Here is a 20,620-nt window from a genome sequence, read left to right as displayed (position 1 = left end):
TGAGTTATTTCATAAGTTTATAAAGTTTGTAAAACCCTCACCTGTCTTATCTGTTTATCTATAGTAATATTCTATATCTTTTACTACATTATGCATAATTATTTTTATATCTATGGTACTGAACAATTTTACAATGCGACTGTGTAGTTTTTTTTTTATACAGTTGTAGATGTTAATCCTTTGGCTGCAGAAATGTTTATCATTGTCTTCTAGCCAAAGTATTAGATACATTTACTATTGACATGCATTGTTTAATTGCTCCCAGTGACTGGGAAACATTAAAGAAATGATACTAATACTTTATTAATTAAACATCTATATTGTAGCTAATCTTTATAATTGTTTATTTAGGTTCCCAGAAGTATCTGAAGTGGAAATAAAACACTGTATGAGAGACAGAAGAAAGGCATTGAGTTCACTATGAGATTGGAATTCAAGGGGGTCATTTAAGAGTTGCCCTCATCATGCATTCACTGTTTGCCGTCCTGCTACTAATCACTTCTTCTTCATCTAATCCATCGCAGACTTGCCCAGATTTATGTTTGTGCTATGATTCTTCTAATTTAGTAGAATGTAGAGGGCAGGAACTGGCCACTGTCCCACATGGCCTCCCCCACAGTACATGGATGTTGGACTTTCGACATAATAACCTTAGTCGACTGGAGCCTGACTATTTCCATGCTTTGTGGTCCCTCCGCATCCTCCTCTTGTCAGACAATTGCATTGAGATAGTATCCCCTAAATCTTTCCGTTCCCTGGGCTTCTTAGAACGCTTAGACCTTTCTTATAATCTCATAGCCAGTTTGCCCAATGACTTTTCCAGGGGGCTGGGATCCCTGCGAGAGCTAAGAGTCCCTTCAAATCGACTAACTTCCCTAAACTATGAGAGTCTTCGTCACCTGGAAAGCCTTGAAAAGTTGGATCTCAGTCAAAACTATTTAAGCTCAATGGAACATGGGTTATTTAGAGGTCTTTCGAGACTTCGTCACCTCCACCTACAGTCCAACCTACTTGATGAAATAAGAGGTGGTTACTTCTTTATGTTGCAGAACCTGGAACTGTTGAACCTGTCTGATAACAATATCAGTGGTATTGCTGTAGAGTCCTTTACATCTCTTCACTCACTCAGACTTCTATCTCTCTCTGAAAACCAACTGAGTCACTTGAAATTTAAGACTTTCCTCAACCTGCAAACTTCCAGCACTCATATTCAGGTGTCGGGTAACCCCTGGATGTGTGACTGTGACCTTCAGAGGGTGTTTGGCAAGATCACCAGTGTCAGGCACCTTCATATAGATGATTATGACAATCTCACTTGTGAAGGACCACCACAACTCTCAGGGGCAGCACTCGCCTCAGTAGACAACCAGCTGTGTGTGGCTGAAACCGCTACAGTCTTGGTTATTACCATTACTGTTTTGGTGACAGTCATTGCTGCCATTGTAATGGCAGAGAGAAATCGCAAGAAGAACCAAGAGAAGAATTGGAATGAACCAGATGGGCCTTTTGAAACCCAAGACAAATAACACCTTGATTCAAGCTTTGATACCTGAAGGACTTAAAATTATATTGAATATTAGTTATACATAAATATATATTTCATGCCAGCTTTAAAGGGACAGTCTACACCAGAATGTTTATTGTTTAAAAAGATAGCTAATCCCTTTATTACCTATTCCCCAGTTTTGCATAACCAACACAGTTATATTAATATTTGTTTTATCTATGTGATTACCTTGTATCTAAGCCTCCGCAGACCCGTATTTCAGTGCTTTTGACAGACATACAGTTTAACCAATCAGTGCAGATCCTAAATAACTCCACGGGAGTAAGCACAATGTTATCTATATGACACATATGATCTATTACTGTCTAGCTGTGAAAGACTTTCAAAATGCTCTGAGCTAAGAGGCAGTTTTCAACTGTTTTAAAAATCAGTTTGAGCCTACCTAGGTTTAGCTTTTAAAATATACCACCAAGGAAACAAAGCAAATTTGATGATAAAAGTAATTGGAAAGTTGTTTAAAATTACATGCCCTATCTGAATCATGAAAGTTTAATTTTGACTAGACTGTCCCTTTAACCTGTTTTTCATGGTTAAACTGATCTCCCTTAATAAAAAAAATAACAATAACAGTAATAACTTCAATTATTTTGAAAGCGCTATCATATTAGACAGCACTATCACACAGGTACATTATCACTGAGTAAACTAAGCAAAATATGGTTACACAACTAATTAAAGGGTAGACGGCCTTGCCCGTTGACTACCATTTTATATGTAACAACTTTCACAAGGTGATCTACTGGATAAGTGAGTGTGTGAGCTTATACACTGTCATTTCTCTTGTTTGTTTATTTTTTTTATTTTTTTACTGTTTCCTTTATTTTCAAAATACATAATAAACTTGAGACAAAATGCGTTTTCATCATGCAGGACAGTCATCTATGACAATATTATTAACAAAAGATAATATATCCCAGAGTACATCATCCAGTACAATAAAAAAAAAATATATATAATAACAAAATACATAATCTGACACATCTCTGGTCAGGAAAAAAACAAACAAAAGGGAAATAAACTACCAACCTCCCTCTCTCCCTCCTCCCCGCGCCCCTAACCTCATCTGGCGATAATCTCTCTTGCAGTTTGTAATGTTTAACTTAAAGGTTATCTATCTCCCATTGTTGTAAAAGTTTAGATGAACTAAGCGGGGGGAGTATTTGATTTCCTTCCACCGCTGGTAAATATTTAATAAAACACTCCCATTTTGATAATAATTTAGCCACATATGTCTCTCCGGATCTGCACGGGCTGTATTGTTCCAAAATAATTGATCTTTCAGAGTCAAAAATCATGATTAAAGTGGAAGGTTTTGTATTTTTCCATGTCCTAAAAATCAAATTACGACCCAAAATTATACTTATATTGAGTAATTTAATTTTAGATCCCCACAATTTGCCATTACAGAGAAATATAATATCATAAATGGAAAACTTTCTTCCTTAGAAATTCAACTCAAACAAAATTGTAATTTAGCCCAAAGATATCTTGTTTTAGGGCAGTCAAAGATATAATGATTTAAGTTTGCATCAGGTAGCTGACATTTTGCACATACTAGAACCTTAGTTTTGGACCATTTATTTATCCGATAGGGGGTTAAATATACCTGATGTAATAGTTTTAGATGAGATTCCTTTCTGTCCATTGAGGTTGTTGCTTTTTCCATTCTAGACAAGCTTTGTTTAATAAGAGTAGGGGAAGCTCCAAGTAAATCTGTTTTTACCTATTTTGTTGAGAGCAAAGAAAGCTTTTAAAAATAAATCAGGCAGAATCATCTGTCTTCGCATTTACTTACTATTATAATTTTCTAGGGAATTAGTCTCAGTATTATAGACTGATAGCAAAATGGGCAATTGAATATCTATTTACAACACAATATATAACATAACAAAAAAAGTCATGAAACAACCTTGTTTCCCAGAAATAAATATATATTATATATATATATATATATTTTTTTTTTTTTTTTTAAATTCCAACACAAACCTGTAACAGTTCTCTCAGTTCTCTCATGATACTTTCCCAGCAATGCACTTTACTTCTACATGTCACGGAAGAAACCCTAATTTCTCAAGGCTCCTATTACAGAATGAATCTCTGCAGGAAAAACAACCATTTTTTGTTTTGTTTTTTTTAAATAATTTTTATTGGTTTTTAATTGCTCATATAATAAACATGAAGACAGAAGCAAACATAAAAGAGCACAATATTATAACATTGTTGTAAATACAAAGAGCAATAAATGAATATATATTATTGCTTTCAATGTCTGTGTCTTCCTTTATAGGATCTTGGCACTTCAGTGTACTGGTTATCTGAATCCAGGTTTCTTGTGTGAACAGCCAGAAATCATTCAATAAAAGGAATATAAGCATTTTATCATGAGCAAATTTGTGCATTCATGTTATGAACAGTTATACTATTTTATTGTTAGCACTTGAATTTTCATAGGATGAAGGTAGAAAGTGGAAGGAAAAAAAAAGGGGGGAAATTTCTCTTTAATTAATGGAGTCTGACTCTTCCTCCCCTTCTATACTAATATTGACTATCCTTCTTCTGGCCTCTGAATACATTATCCAGAATTTCCCATAAAAATTGTTCTTTCTTATTCCATAAATCTTCATTTATTCTATCCATTTGATAATAAGTTATTTTCTGTTTAATTATGTTATAATGAGAAACTTTGGTTGGAAAGAATATTTTTAACTCCTTGTGTGAGGATTTCTTAAATAAATTATACCAGAACAATAGTAACCTTTTATAGGATTCAACCAATACATATCTTAAATAAGTCTGTCTCACTCTGTAACTAACAGCACTTATTAAACCTAATAATAAAAATGTAAGACTAATACTATGGTAATAGTTATTAAGGGAGATATTCAATAATTTGGAACGGGAATCTATATGAGAATAGTGAAGAGAAATAAATACAAACATATTGCTATAATGATCAACTATAAAGAAAAGCCAAATAGGCCGTCGGAGCACATTCTGTCACCACACTCTGTTATGGCTTCCCTAATTACCCTGCGTTCACTTCCCAGAATCCTCAAACTACTGGTCTATCTTCACAAGGATCTAACTACTCCCATCAACCCTCAGATAGCTATCTCTCTCTCTCTTTTGCAAAGTGTCAAGAATATGGAGTTGGTATAGTCTAGGTGTGATATGGTGAATAAGTGGATTAGAATATTAGCTATGTTTTGTGTGAGGGTGTGATATTTTAGAGATCATATTCAGGGTGAAAGTAACAAGAATTAGCCAAGTGTAACAAATACAAATTAAATATAACCTGAAGGCAAAGGAGGTGGAAAGTTGAAGTGATGGCAGTGTTTTTAACAGCAACTAATAGGTAGGCTGAGGAGATCAGTTTTGAGGACACTAAACTGTAGATCATTTTTAGATCAGGGATGGCTAACTGTCAGGTCATGGGCCACATGTGGCCCTCAGCACTAGTTTTTGAAGCAATGAGAAAATTCTGAAATCATTTTTTTTGCCATAGTTTTTATGGCCCCAGGAGCTAAAATGTGGGCTTCGCAGACCTCTGATGGGGGGGGTGCCAAGTTGGTTACAACTCGATAGAACCCTCTATAGGGGTAAATAGCAGATGAAGGGTACCCTTTAGTGTGTGTTTAATAGCCTTAAATGTATATGCAGCCCTAAAGGCTTCTGAAATATTAATCTGTGGCCCCCATGTGTTGGGAAGTCAGCCACCACTGTTTGAATAATACTTAAAGGGACATGAAACCCAAATATTTTCTTTCATGATTTAGATAGAGAATACAATTTTAAACAACTTTCCAATTTACTTAATATTTATTTATATTTATTTTATTTAATTTGCTTCCTTCTCTTGTTATCCTCTGCTGAAAGGTTTATCTAGGCAAGTTCAGAAGCTGCAGAGAACCTAGGATCTAGCTGCTGATTGGTGGCTCAGTATATATACTGATTGTCATTGGCTCACCACTTGTTCAGTTAGAAACCATTAGTGCATTGCTGCTCCTTCAACAAAGCATACCAAGAGAATGAAATAAATTAGATAATAAAAGTAAATTAGAAAGTTTCTCTATACGAATCACAAAAGAAAAATGTTGGTTTTCATGACCCTTTAATAGGCAACTGATGACACAAGTGAGCAAAGAAGAGGACAGCCATTTTGCAAACAGTAGATTTGGCTGTAAACTGTATACAGGTGGTACTGAAACCCACAGAAATTGATTAAAGGATGAAAATGATGTAGACTAAAAAACAAACAAATCCAGATCCTTGTGGTCTTAACAGGGGTGGTAAAGGGGTATAAAATGTACTTGAGAAAGTTATACTGCAAGTATGGTCAGAGAGGAAGGAAGAAAACCACTTGTGGGCTTTGTAAAAAATGGCAAAAGATTTTGATACAGGAAAGGAGGCTGTAATAGTAGTCTCTGTGGGTGATTGGGATTACAAAGGAATAGAATTTGTAGTGAAGAAGTGTGATACATGCTCCTGTTCAAGGTTTCAAATATGTACAGGCAATGCAGAGGTGAGTGAGGATGGTAGCTGGTGAAGGAGGCCAGGTCAAGTATTGACATGAGGAGTAAATTCATGGGAATATGGAGGATCTAAAGAGATTGAACATGTGTGTAAAACTTGTACAAGAATAGGTGAAACGGAAGGCAAAAAGCTGCAAAGGATATGGAACAAGTCATAAAATTAAATGCTAATAAGAGGGTAAAAACATCTTCTTCTGGGGTAGTGCCTGGCAAAGTCTTGTACTGAAAGGAAGATGATAATGAGTAGAGAACATTAAAAACAGAAAACAGATGATTGGGATAATATCTGATATGAGTTTTATGAAGTCATTTCTGTGTAGACAGAATGAGACGAATAGGAACATAACATAATTTTGTAATGTGGAAAGTTAGCTGAAAAGCATATTTGCCCTTATTGCCACTAAACAGTGAGGGGACAATTATGCAGATTACAGGGGATAAGTGCCCTGGGTATGACCATAGTAGGTGGTGGGACAGCAGTATAGTGAAGCTGTGTGTTAAGATATGGTGTTTAGAAAAAACTAATATGAGTTAATGATGAGCAAGATAGTAAAGAGGTGGTTAAGCAAGTTGTCAGTATATTTATGAAAATCTTAGTAGTGCTCTCCAAATAATATATCAGCTTATGGCAGGGTTATAACACAATACAAATAATAATTATCCTTAAAAATAGAAACCCTTAACTAACATGCATCTACTAGAAACCATACAATTAATATAAATACCTGAATTCTTTTATTTAGTTAATATCCATGAACATTTTGAAATATATTTGTAATACCAGAATATGAAACACTATTATACACATTAAAAACAACTATTAAGATATGCTATCCTTCTTACAAACCCAGAAAAAATTACCTTTAAAACCAGCCTTTCATTCAGAGCTGCATTTAAAATATTACAATGAGACTTAAAATAGTAGCTACATACATTCAGCAATATGATTTACAGTGCTAATTTTAACAATAATACAATATACACTTCTATTAAAACATCAGAAATTGCACAGATAACCAATTTAAAATGTAGGATTAGTTTAACAACACATAGGCTATTAAATGGTAGATTAAAATCCAAACTGCTCTCTTTAATCTTTCAACTGTAATTTAAACTGCAGTGACTTATAATTTAACTATAGTCTTACCAATAACCTTGTAAACTTTACCAAATAAACCAATCGATATCCAGTCTCCAATGTTTCTCAACAGTTTCAATTTCACCTCAGAATTTCAAAATTGGGGATATCCGCATATGGAGTCTAAGAGTAGCTGTGTGCTTTAATAATAACCACAGTAGTTATTCCTCCAGGATTAGCCAGCAGCCTCCCTCTCAGTCTCTATGCTTGGGGTTAAATCATCTGATTTTACCCCTCCCCTTTTTTAATCATTATTCATCATTGGTGAGTATTGGAAACGCCCAACGGAAGTCTTGTTTCGGATTGGCCCTTTGCAACTGAACATGGATTGGTTCATCTGGGAATGTATGTTGCCAAGGAGATCCTTGCAACAACCAATCATCTCATGGCTGCAATTCTCGCAACATAACACTGGGTGGCAGCAGACAGCACAACACAGCAATACCATTTCTAAACATTTTAACAACTTAATTATTCACTTAAAATGGTTATTTAATCAGATCATAACTCTCTGCATCAATCCCATACAAACCCCAACTATAGATGTGTAGCACCAGATCATTTTTCTGATTATTCTGATACCAAATATGTTATATTATTAACATTGTATTATATTAAAGCAATTTAATATTGCTAATTATTTTGAATTTTATGGCATTTATATATCTAATATGTTTTCAGAGCCGTGTTTAAACGTTCATAACCATCTAGTATATAATCATATGACATGATTCAGGTATCCCATGCAGGCACTCCATCTGAAAAATAGAAAAATTATGTTACATATAATTAAACCATGGGATTAATACAGTTTGAATCTATTTTTCATATATCTATTCACTGCAGCAATTATTTATTTAATATAAAACGTACGATTTCAACATATATATACATATATGGGTTATTTGAATTATTTCAAACACACATGAACTATTGGCATTGTTCTTCTTTAAAATGTATTTAATTTTACTTAAACTCTAAATACAGTTGTTTTGAATTCACAATGTAAGCCATGTGCTTTCTCTGTGTTATCCTAAACCAGACGCAATGTTTAACATTTTGTATATCTCAGTGTTAGCAACCACACAGTCATTCAACAAACTTGTGCTAATTATCAGCACCTTGGCAGGAAGTCCATATATGAGTAGGTATCCTGATCTATGCATCAAAATGCTTTCTTTTACACAGCAGGAGGTGGGCTTCAAAGGCTATGCTATGGATAGCAGTAAGAATCCCACAGTGCATATGTGAAAAGAGAGTGAGCTTTTGAAAGAGACTGGATATATGTTGGTTTACCTGTATTTATTATTATAAGTATATTGTAATGTGTGCATGAGTGAATTAGGGTGGGAAAGTGATAGACTGAGATTAGGGGAGACATCTCCTGCAGCTCAAAGTAGCAAACTGGAGTGAGAGGAGATAGGAGGCTGATTTATTGTAGTCTGAATGTTTGTTGTGAATTGGCAAATGTTGGTGATACCGATTTCAATATTATGATAACTTCATAAATACTGAGGTGAATAAAAGACAGGAGCGATGGGCCTGTGAGGTATGGTGAGGTGGAAATATTTGTTAAGCAGTCTTAAAGGAATATGAAACCCAACATTTTTTCTTTCATGATTTAGATTGAGCATGTCATTTTAAATAACTTTCATTATCAAACATGCTTTGTTGTCTGTGTATATTTTTTTTAAATACATACCTAGGAAGCCTCAGGAGCAGCATTGCACTACTGGGAGCTAGCTAAACACATCAACTGAGCCAATGACTCTCAGTTGATATGTTTAGCACATCAACTGAGCCAATGACAAAAGGCATATATGTGCAGCTACCAATCAGCAGCTAGCTGCCCGTAGAGCACTTCTGCTCCTGAGGCTACCTGGGTATGCTTTTAAAAAAAGGGTACAAAGGGGGGCGTGGCTAAGAAGCGGCCATGATCGGTCGCACTTCATGAAGCTCCTGGAACAAAACTTGATAATCCGCTGATTATCCTAGCAGAAATAACTAATTTTAGCTCATACCACAAAGATTCAGCTATTTATAATCTGCTAATTCCAACAATACTGAGATTGATCCATATACATCCATTGGGAACTGAACTAGTCAGTTGACAGCTTTCCCTCATGCTACCAACAACCCCCCTCCTCTACGTAATGCAGGTTAGAGCGGCTCTTGATCCGCTGTTAATCTATTTTACTAATATTGCAGCCTATCGTACTGTTTAATCGTCCTGAAAGCCCCCACATCCAAAAACTCGAGATTAAGCGAGTTACTTAAAACACATAGAGATGATGGAACGTAAGGAATTATTCGAAGCAATACAGGCCCCACTGGAAAATCTCGAGAGACAAGTTGATGAGAGTTTTGATAGCCTCTCGACACTCCTACAGCCAGACCTGCAAGAGCAAGTCATACAACAATTACCACAGAGGGAGGATTTACCTGAGGTCTCAAAAACTACAGAGACAAACCTAATCTCCCCATCTGAAGATTAATAAATAATGGGATCGCTAAACTCTACAGCTTCTGGAAATGTGCGGCCCGCTTCCCGGAGCTGGGTATAACTTACCTACCTAATGCCTAGTAAAAGAACACATGTAGCGGATCAACCAAGGCAGAGAAATAGGAGCACAAGTAGTTAGAGTCTCATTGACCCCCCCTAATGCCTCCCAGAATGTTGGAGATTGCAGCTTCGGAGATTTGGTCTGGCTCAACAAGTAAAATCACCAGGCTACCATATGCAAGGAAGACTGCGTTGGTCCAGATAGTGGAGTTAGCAGCATGGCACTTAGCTTCCAGATCTCATAAGACCGTAGAGGACTGTCATTGCAATAAGACACATAGAATCCTTAACACCTTAATGAAAGTTGATGTGGGCTAAATGTATTATGAACAGAGAGTGGCTGTATTTAATTTTTGGAGACAGAAAGAAGAGAGCGCCTAATGGTGATACAGCGGAATCAGCTGTATTGGAAAAAGTAGAGTTTATTCAGAGCAATACAACGTGTTTCTCGGCCATTATGCTCTTTGGCCGTTTTATCAGGTAATGTACATTACATTACCTGATGAAACGGCCAAAGAGCATAACGGCCGAGAAACGCGTTGTATTGCTCTGAATAAACTCTACTTTTTCCAATACATCTGATTCTGCTGTAATTGTATACAGTTACTATGCCCAAATAACTGCCAGTTTTTTTCTTACACTGGTCTTATTGAGACCTCATGGATCGTCTTTGCAGGCACTGTGTGACGTCAGTGTGCAGCCCTCTGGAACCACCTGTGAAGCTGATTACCTGTTCCATACACGCCGAATCGATTCGCACACGCTGTGTGCAGAGGGATTTCACCTATTGCAGCTACCAGGACCAGTCGGCTCCCACTTTTGGCAGATAACAGGTAGGATCTATCCCCCAGCGTACTGACTGCTGTAAAAGGTCAGCCTGCTCGTATACACTAACTGTTAGTGCCAACTCTTTTGTGAGTACCTTTCCACTGTTTGCTGTTCCCCCTGGGCTTTTCACTTACCAGTATGATATCACACCATTAGGCGCTCTCTTCTTTCTGTCTCCATTTCTTAAATCATCCGACTTACTACCGGCCTCAAAGAGGAGCTGCCTTCATTTCTGAATTTGTTTGGTGATTGCACCAATTTTCTTTGAACACTCACACTCAGAACCTATCTGTTCCGTTTTTTTCTACTGAACATTTGTTGTTCTCTTTTTTATTGAATTATCCAACAAATCTTTTTTACACTACCGATCCAGGTTGTAATTACCGGACTTTATTACTTTACTATCTGGGACAAACATATCATTGGATATTTCATTGCTTTATTATTTTTGAACACAAAAAACATAATTTATGTAAGAACTTACCTGATAAAGTCATTTCTTTCATATTAGCAAGAGTCCATGAGCTAGTGACGTATGGGATATACATTCCTACCAGGAGGGGCAAAGTTTCCCAAACCTCAAAATACCTATAAATACACCCCTCACCACACCCACAATTCAGTTTAACGAATAGCCAAGAAGTGGGGTGATAAGAAAAAAGTGCGAAAGCATATAAAATAAGGAATTGGAATAATTGTGCTTTATACAAAAAAATCATAACCACCACAAAAAAGGGCGGGCCTCATGGACTCTTGCTAATATGAAAGAAATGAATTTATCAGGTAAGTTCTTACATAAATTATGTTTTCTTTCATGTAATTAGCAAGAGTCCATGAGCTAGTGACGTATGGGATAATGATTACCCAAGATGTGGATCTTTCCACACAAGAGTCACTAGAGAGGGAGGGATAAAATAAAGACAGCCAATTCCTGCTGAAAATAATCCACACCCAAAATAAAGTTTAATGAAAAACATAAGCAGAAGATTCAAACTGAAACCGCTGCCTGAAGTACTTTTCTACCAAAAACTGCTTCAGAAGAAGAAAATACATCAAAATGGTAGAATTTAGTAAAAGTATGCAAAGAGGACCAAGTTGCTGCTTTGCAAATCTGATCAACCGAAGCTTCATTTCTAAACGCCCAGGAAGTAGAAACTGACCTAGTAGAATGAGCTGTAATCCTCTGAGGCGGAGTTTTACCCGACTCAACATAGGCAAGATGAATTAAAGATTTCAACCAAGATGCCAAAGAAATGGCAGAAGCTTTCTGGCCTTTTCTAGAACCGGAAAAGATAACAAAAAGACTAGAAGTCTTTCGGAAAGATTTAGTAGCTTCAACATAATATTTCAAAGCTCTAACAACATCCAAAGAATGCAATGATTTCTCCTTAGAATTCTTAGGATTAGGACATAATGAAGGAACCACAATTTCTCTACTAATGTTGTTGGAATTCACAACTTTAGGTAAAAATTCAAAAGAAGTTCGCAACACCGCCTTATCCTGATGAAAAATCAGAAAAGGAGACTCACAAGAAAGAGCAGATAATTCAGAAACTCTTCTGGCAGAAGAGATGGCCAAAAGGAACAAAACTTTCCAAGAAAGTAATTTAATGTCCAATGAATGCATAGGTTCAAATGGAGGAGCTTGAAGAGCCCCCAGAACCAAATTCAAACTCCAAGGAGGAGAAATTGACTTAATGACAGGTTTTATACGAACCAAAGCTTGTACAAAACAATGAATATCAGGAAGAATAGCAATCTTTCTGTGAAAAAGAACAGAAAGAGCAGAGATTTGTCCTTTCAAGGAACTTGCGGACAAACCCTTATCTAAACCATCCTGAAGAAACTGTAATATTCTCGGTATTCTAAAAGAATGCCAAGAAAAATGATGAGAAAGACACCAAGAAATATAAGTCTTCCAGACTCTATAATATATCTCTCTAGATACAGATTTACGAGCCTGTAACATAGTATTAATCACAGAGTCAGAGAAACCTCTTTGACCAAGAATCAAGCGTTCAATCTCCATACCTTTAAATTTAAGGATTTGAGATCCTGATGGAAAAAAGGACCTTGAGACAGAAGGTCTGGTCTTAACGGAAGAGTCCACGGTTGGCAAGAGGCCATCCGGACAAGATCCGCATACCAAAACCTGTGAGGCCATGCCGGAGCTACCAGCAGAACAAACGAGCATTCCTTCAGAATCTTGGAGATTACTCTTGGAAGAAGAACTAGAGGCGGAAAGATATAGGCAGGATGATACTTCCAAGGAAGTGATAATGCATCCACTGCCTCCGCCTGAGGATCCCGGGATCTGGACAGATACCTGGGAAGTCTCTTGTTTAGATGAGACGCCATCAGATCTATTTCTGGAAGTTCCCACATTTGAACAATTTGAAGAAATACCTCTGGGTGAAGAGACCATTCGCCTGGATGCAACGTTTGGCGACTGAGATAATCCGCTTCCCAATTGTCTATACCTGGGATATGAACCGCAGAGATTAGACAGGAGCTGGATTCCGCCCAAACCAAAATTCGAGATACTTCTTTCATAGCCAGAGGACTGTGAGTCCCTCCTTGATGATTGATGTATGCCACAGTTGTGACATTGTCTGTCTGAAAACAAATGAACGATTCTCTCTTCAGAAGAGGCCAAAACTGAAGAGCTCTGAAAATTGCACGGAGTTCTAAAATATTGATCGGTAATCTCACCTCCTGAGATTCCCAAACTCCTTGTGCCGTCAGAGATCCCCACACAGCTCCCCAACCTGTGAGACTTGCATCTGTTGAAATTACAGTCCAGGTCGGAAGCACAAAAGAAGCCCCCTGAATTAAACGATGGTGATCTGTCCACCACGTTAGAGAGTGTCGAACAATCGGTTTTAAAGATATTAATTGAGATATCTTTGTGTAATCCTTGCACCATTGATTCAGCATACAGAGCTGAAGAGGTCGCATGTGAAAACGAGCAAAGGGGATCGCGTCCGATGCAGCAGTCATAAGACCTAGAATTTCCATGCATAAGGCTACCGAAGGGAATGATTGTGACTGAAGGTTTCGACAAGCTTCAATCAATTTTAGACGTCTCTTGTCTGTTAAAGACAGAGTCATGGACACTGAATCTATCTGGAAACCCAGAAAGGTTACCCTTGTCTGAGGAATCAAAGAACTTTTTGGTAAATTGATCCTCCAACCATGATCTTGAAGAAACAACACAAGTCGATTCGTATGAGATTCTGCTAAATGTAAAGACTGAGCAAGTACCAAGATATCGTCCAAATAAGGAAATACCACAATACCCTGTTCTCTGATTACAGACAGAAGGGCACCGAGAACCTTTGAAAAAATTCTTGGAGCTGTAGCTAGGCCAAACGGTAGAGCCACAAACTGGTAATGCTTGTCCAGAAAAGAGAATCTCAGGAACTGATAGTGATCTGGATGAATCGGAATATGCAGATATGCATCCTGTAAATCTATTGTGGACATATAATTCCCTTGCTGAACAAAAGGCAAGATAGTCCTTACAGTTACCATCTTGAACGTTGGTATCCTTACATAATGATTCAATATTTTTAGATCCAGAAATGGTCTGAAGGAATTCTCCTTCTTTGGTACAATGAAGAGATTTGAATAAAACCCCATCCCCTGTTCCGGAACTGGAACTGGCATAATTACTCCAGCCAACTCTAGATCTGAAACACAATTCAGAAATGCTTGAGCTTTCACTGGATTTACTGGGACACGGGAAAGAAAAAATCTCTTTGCAGGAGGTCTCATCTTGAAACCAATTCTGTACCCTTCTGAAACAATGTTCTGAATCCAAAGATTGTGAACAGAATTGATCCAAATTTATTTGAAAAAACGTAACCTGCCCCCTACCAGCTGAGCTGGAATGAGGGCCGCACCTTCATGTGGACTTAGAAGCAGGCTTTGCCTTTCTAGCAGGCTTGGATTTATTCCAGACTGGAGATGGTTTCCAAACTGAAACTGCTCCTGAGGACGAAGGATCAGGCTTTTGTTCTTTGTTGAAACGAAAGGAACGAAAACGATTATTAGCCCTGTTTTTACCTTTAGATTTTTTATCCTGTGGTAAAAAAGTTCCTTTCCCACCAGTAACAGTTGAGATAATAGAATCCAACTGAGAACCAAATAATTTGTTACCCTGGAAAGAAATGGAAAGTAGAGTTGATTTAGAAGCCATATCAGCATTCCAAGTCTTAAGCCATAAAGCTCTTCTAGCTAAAATAGCTAGAGACATAAACCTGACATCAACTCTAATAATATCAAAAATGGCATCACAAATAAAATTATTAGCATGCTGAAGAAGAATAATAATATCATGAGAATCATGATTTGCTACTTGTTGCGCTAAAGTTTCCAACCAAAAAGTTGAGGCTGCAGCAACATCAGCTAATGATATAGCAGTCCTAAGAAGATTACCTGAACACAGATAAGCTTTTCTTAGAAAGGATTCAATTTTCCTATCTAAAGGATCTTTAAACGAAGTACCATCTGACGTAGGAATGGTAGTACGTTTAGCAAGGGTAGAAATAGCCCCATCAACTTTAGGGATTTTGTCCCAAAATTCTAACCTGTCAGACGGTACAGGATATAATTGCTTAAAACGTTTAGAAGGAGTAAATGAATTACCCAATTTATCCCATTCTTTGGAAATTACTGCAGAAATAGCATTAGGAACAGGAAAAACTTCTGGAATAACCACAGGAGATTTAAATACCTTATCTAAACGTTTAGAATTAGTATCAAGAGGACCAGAATCCTCTATTTCTAAAGCAATTAATACTTCTTTAAGTAAGGAACGAATAAATTCCATTTTAAATAAATATGAGGATTTATCAGTATCAATCTCTGAAACAGAATCCTCTGAACCAGAAGAGTCATCAGAATCAGAATGATGATGTTCATTTAAAAATTCATCTGTAGGGAGAGAAGTTTTAAAAGTTTTTTTACGTTTACTAGAAGGAGAAATAACAGACATAGCCTTCTTGATGGATTCAGAAACAAAATCTCTTATGTTATCAGGAACATTCTGCACCTTAGATGTTGAAGGAACTGCAACAGACAATGGTACATTACTAAAGGAAATATTATCTGCATTAACAAGTTTGTCATGACAATTAATACAAACAACAGCCGGAGAAATAGCTACCAAAAGTTTACAGCAGATACACTTAGCTTTGGTAGATCCAGCACTAGACAGCGATTTTCCTGTAGTATCTTCTGACTCAGATGCAACGTGAGACATCTTACAATATGTAAGAGAAAAAACAACATATAAAGCAAAATAGATCAAATTCCTTAGATGACAGTTTCAGGAATGGGAAAAAATGCCAAAGAACAAGCTTCTAGCAACCAGAAGCAATGAAAAATGAGACTTAAATAATGTGGAGACAAAAGCGACGCCCATATTTTTTAGCGCCAAATCCACATTATTTGGCGCCTAAATGCTTTTGGCTCCAAAATGACGCCACATCCGGAACGCCGACATCTTTGGCGCAAAATAACGTCAAAAAATTGACGCAACTTCCGGCGACAAGTATGACGCCGGAAACGGAAAAGAATTTTTGCGCCAAAAAAGTCCGCGCCAAGAATGACGCAATAAAATGAAGCATTTTCAGCCCCCGCGAGTCTAACAACCCACAGGGAAAAAAAGAGTCCAATTTTTGAAGGTAAGAAAAAAATGAATAATTCAAATGCATAATCCCAAATATGAAACTGACTGTCTGAAAAATAAGGAAAGTTGAACATTCTGAGTCAAGGCAAATAAATGTTTGAATACATATATTTAGAACTTTATAAACAAAGTGCCCAAACATAGCTTAGAGTGTCACAGAAAATAAGATTTACTTACCCCAGGACACTCATCTACATGTTTGTAGAAAGCCAAACCAGTACTGAAACGAGAATCAGTAGAGGTAATGGTATATATGAGAGTATATCATCGATCTGAAAAGGGAGGTAAGAGATGAATCTCTACGACCGATAACAGAGAACCTATGAAATAGACCCCGTAGAAGGAGATCACTGCATTCAAATAGGCAATACTCTCCTCACATCCCTCTGACATTCACTGCACGCTGAGAGGAAAACCGGGCTCCAACTTGCTGCGGAGCGCATATCAACGTAGAAGCTAGCACAAACTTACTTCACCACCTCCATCGGAGGCAAAGTTTGTAAAACTGAATTGTGGGTGTGGTGAGGGGTGTATTTATAGGCATTTTGAGGTTTGGGAAACTTTGCCCCTCCTGGTAGGAATGTATATCCCATACGTCACTAGCTCATGGACTCTTGCTAATTACATGAAAGAAATATTTATATTTTTAACTGGTTATATGACACTATTTATGCATATGGTTTAGTGTTTATAGCACTTTTTTGTTGTTGCATGATTTCGCAACTTGCATTGATTGTTCATTTTTAGCACTTATTGTTCATTATATGCACTGCTAGTTTTAGCACTAATTGCTCATCATATGCACTGTTATTTTTAGTTTTTTCTTGTTCATAGCACATTTTGTTGTTTTATTACTTTCATAAGCGCACCCTATTGTATGCTTATTTGCATACTCCTTTTCAACATGTATTTAATTTTTCCTCTCTCTTACTGGAGATATACAGCTCAACACTATGTAACTGATAACAGACGATATCTTATGCTAGCCTTATGCAGAAGCGAGCAGCTCCATCATGTTAACAAGAAGACTTGTATAATAGTGCCACCTCCAACCCATTTTTATATAATTAAAGTGATGGAAAACTCTACCCTTTTTAAAATCAGATCTGGAATATTAGTGATATTTTAGATGGAGTTTAATTCATCAGTTGTAATGAAGATGCGCTGTAACTTATTTTAATATAATTTTCAAATATCCCGAGCTCCGCCGCCCACTTCAAAAGTCAATTTTTCTGTTAGTTAACAATTTGAATTGTTTTCCAATCAGTGCTCTCCCCATATGGCACTTTTGTTGTAGTTATTGTGCTGATTGGAGAACAATTCAAACCGTTAGCTCACAGAAAAATTGACTTTTGAAGTGGGAGCACACAGTATTTGAATTTTATACCTATATTATTATTATTATTATTATTATTATTATTATTATTATTATTATATGTATTGCATCTTAGTTACAACTGATGAATGAAACCCCATATAAAATATCACTAACATTCTGGATCTGATTTTAAAAAGGTTAGAGTTTACCATTGATTTAAACTCTGAAAAGTGTGGATTTTCTAATTCTAAGAGCTGGATATGCACACTGCAGAAATTCTCAAGACTAACCCTACAAAAGGGACAGATTACGAGTGGACCGGTATTTATTGCTCCCGCTTGCACACTAACTCCGCTAGAATTAAGCATTTTGCATGTCGGATAGCACCTGTATTACAAGTTGAAAGTAAAACATATTTGCTTGCATGCTAATCCCCAGGCATGCAAAAATCCGAAGTTAGAATTTCACGATCATGTTAACGTATTCTCCATAGAAGTCAATGGAGCAAAAACTAGATAGCATATTCTCATGTGTGCTAACCTAACATAAAAATATTAATATTTCAGATTCCAATGTTCTTCACATAGAAGAATAAGTCCTATTTATTCATAAATACATATTTCTACATACTGTATATCTGATGGTATTTTGGTAATTACATAAATATACCCCACCCAAGTTCAGGTGTGCTCATAACAGTGTTATAGAGTTGTGAATAAAAAGCCAGGGAGTCTCATTCTATTATGAAGAGTAAAAGCAGGAATGTTTCAGCCCTCTGTGGCAAAAGGACTGTAGAGTAGGACCAGTCGAATTGGGGCACCTTGAAAGTGGTGACTGGCTAAGCAGAAGCTTTGGAAAATGGATGTGCGCTGATACCTCTGTTTGTGTAATTACTGGGTCATATTAGCAGCACTCCCAGATGTGGACTTAAACTTTTTGTAAGGTGTGCTAAAAAAACAAATTTTGTATTTGTGTGTGTGTATATATATATATATATATATATATATATACACACACACACATTCATATTTAGACATCTATATGTCCCTTTGAGCCCTTAAAACAAATATTGCAGAAAGAAGTTATGAATAGTTTTATTATGAGTATAACTGTACTTGATACATTCAACGTGTGCAATCAGCAGCGATGGAGCAGATATTCCTTGCGCATAACTGTTAGCGTGCCACTCGTAATCTGGCCCTTTTTTGTCTTTCCCTAATTGACTTTAGCAGATTAGAAACGCAAAACAATGCCCTTCATACGAACATAATGAATGTGGCCAGCCTTGTTGTCTGCAGACTTGACTCTAGATTGGCAACTGGTGGGTGTTTGACTTTTGAAAAACAGTTTCAGCAAAAAAGATGTTACATTTTTGTAACAATGCTTAGACTTGCCTGATACCCTTTTCTATAACAACACACCAGATGTTTAGTGTCCCTTTATAGTATTAAACTTAAAGCGGCTTTTGGGGGGCGGAGCCTGGCTGCAGCTAAGATGGCTGTGTAACTCCAGTGCTCTTTGAAGAAGGGACCTAAAAACAATGACCTGGAGCTGTTACATCGAGCCAAATTGAACTTTCTCACTACCCAAAACGAAATAAATGTAAGAGGAATCAACTGACCGCAATAACTTCTGTCTCACACTTATCTGAGGCCATAAGGAACTTTCTACAATACTGAGAGACACCATGCACCCTTGCTGAGCCGCACTCGACTATTTGGGAGGCATCTGACTAACGACCGGCAACTACAGCGCAACCGGTGTGACCCCATGAGTCCTCTTATACCATACGCAGCTACCCGGATTCTGCGGACAGACCCGCGAGATCCCTACATAGCGCTACCGGGCGCTTTCATACTAGAGGCCAGTGTTTCTCAGACCACGCAGAGCCTAATGCATTTATAGGACTGTTCTGTATGACAAGCAGCTTTCTGCTCACACCCGCTTTCTGTGCCCCCTTGTCTCCACATATATTATATGCGAAAGCTGCCTAATTCACTTTAAGTACAAAGAAGTACATATTACTTAAGAACTGTGGACATAATAGTTTATTCTTCAGAAGCTGAGGGGCTGCTTAGGAACAGCAGGGTGATTCTATACCACAGAAGAGGGAGTGCAGAGCCCTGATTCTTCTCACAACCTACCTAATGTCAAAGCACCCTTGGGACATATACCACACATAAAGAACTAAATAAAGGCAGTATATTAAATATTTAAAGGGGCGCTGAACACGCATTGCAGAGAACAAAATCCACGCCTTTACTTGCCTCCTATACCCAACAAGCTGATTATACCTCTTAACCTCTGTGAGGCTACACTGGTCCCCACCCTTAACCTTACAATGATGGCGACTAAAAGACAGGCCAAATCTGAGAAAGCCTTAAAGCACACATCAGCAAAATCGCACACTGTTTCTTCATTTTTTGCTGCGGAGCATACCTCACCGCCCACTCTATCCCAAACCAAACATACTTCAACGCCAAGCCAAGAAGGCCCTACAGCAGAAACCTCACCCCTACCTATAGTAGCGGGGGGCGTCCCTGCAGCACTCCTCTCTCAATTTGCAACGAAACAGGAGATTACCACAATTTTCAGGACATGTCTACGTGAAGAACTGCAAGAAATAAAACAAGATCTTCACACCCTGGGTACAAGGGTGGATATGCTAGAAGCTGAGACAGAGGAGGTGAGAGAAGATATCCATAGAATAGAGGACAAGACTTCAACACACCAAGAAACAATCACCACGCTAATGGACAAGATCGACGATCTTGAGAATAGGAGTAGGAGGAAAAATCTGCGACTCAGAGGTATTCCTGAGTCTATCCTACCAAAAGACTTTCATGAATACTTACAATCCCTATTCACTTCCATAAAAGAACCTGCATACCCAAATGACATCTTATGGGCAAGGGCCCACAGAGCCCTCAGACCTAAACCTCCCGACAGCGCCCCACCCAGGGATGTTATCATCAGATT

The 20,620-nt window shown here is 37.5% G+C and overlaps 1 protein-coding gene across 1 annotated transcript; it reads left to right on the top strand.

Moving 5' to 3' along the window:
* The first annotated feature begins 464 nt into the window (after window positions 1-464).
* On the top strand, window positions 465-1,526 carry LOC128663950 (insulin-like growth factor-binding protein complex acid labile subunit). Its single transcript, XM_053718560.1, has one exon. It carries the CDS (start codon window positions 465-467, stop codon window positions 1,524-1,526), a length of 1,062 nt encoding a protein of 353 aa, XP_053574535.1.
* The last annotated feature ends 19,094 nt before the right edge of the window (window positions 1,527-20,620 follow it).

The sequence above is a fragment of the Bombina bombina genome, chromosome 1 (genome assembly GCF_027579735.1).
Source record: "Bombina bombina isolate aBomBom1 chromosome 1, aBomBom1.pri, whole genome shotgun sequence".
In the NCBI taxonomy this organism is placed as follows: domain Eukaryota; kingdom Metazoa; phylum Chordata; class Amphibia; order Anura; family Bombinatoridae; genus Bombina; species Bombina bombina.
The sequence above is the reverse complement of the archived record's forward strand: the minus strand, read 5'-3'. Positions and strand labels throughout refer to the sequence as shown.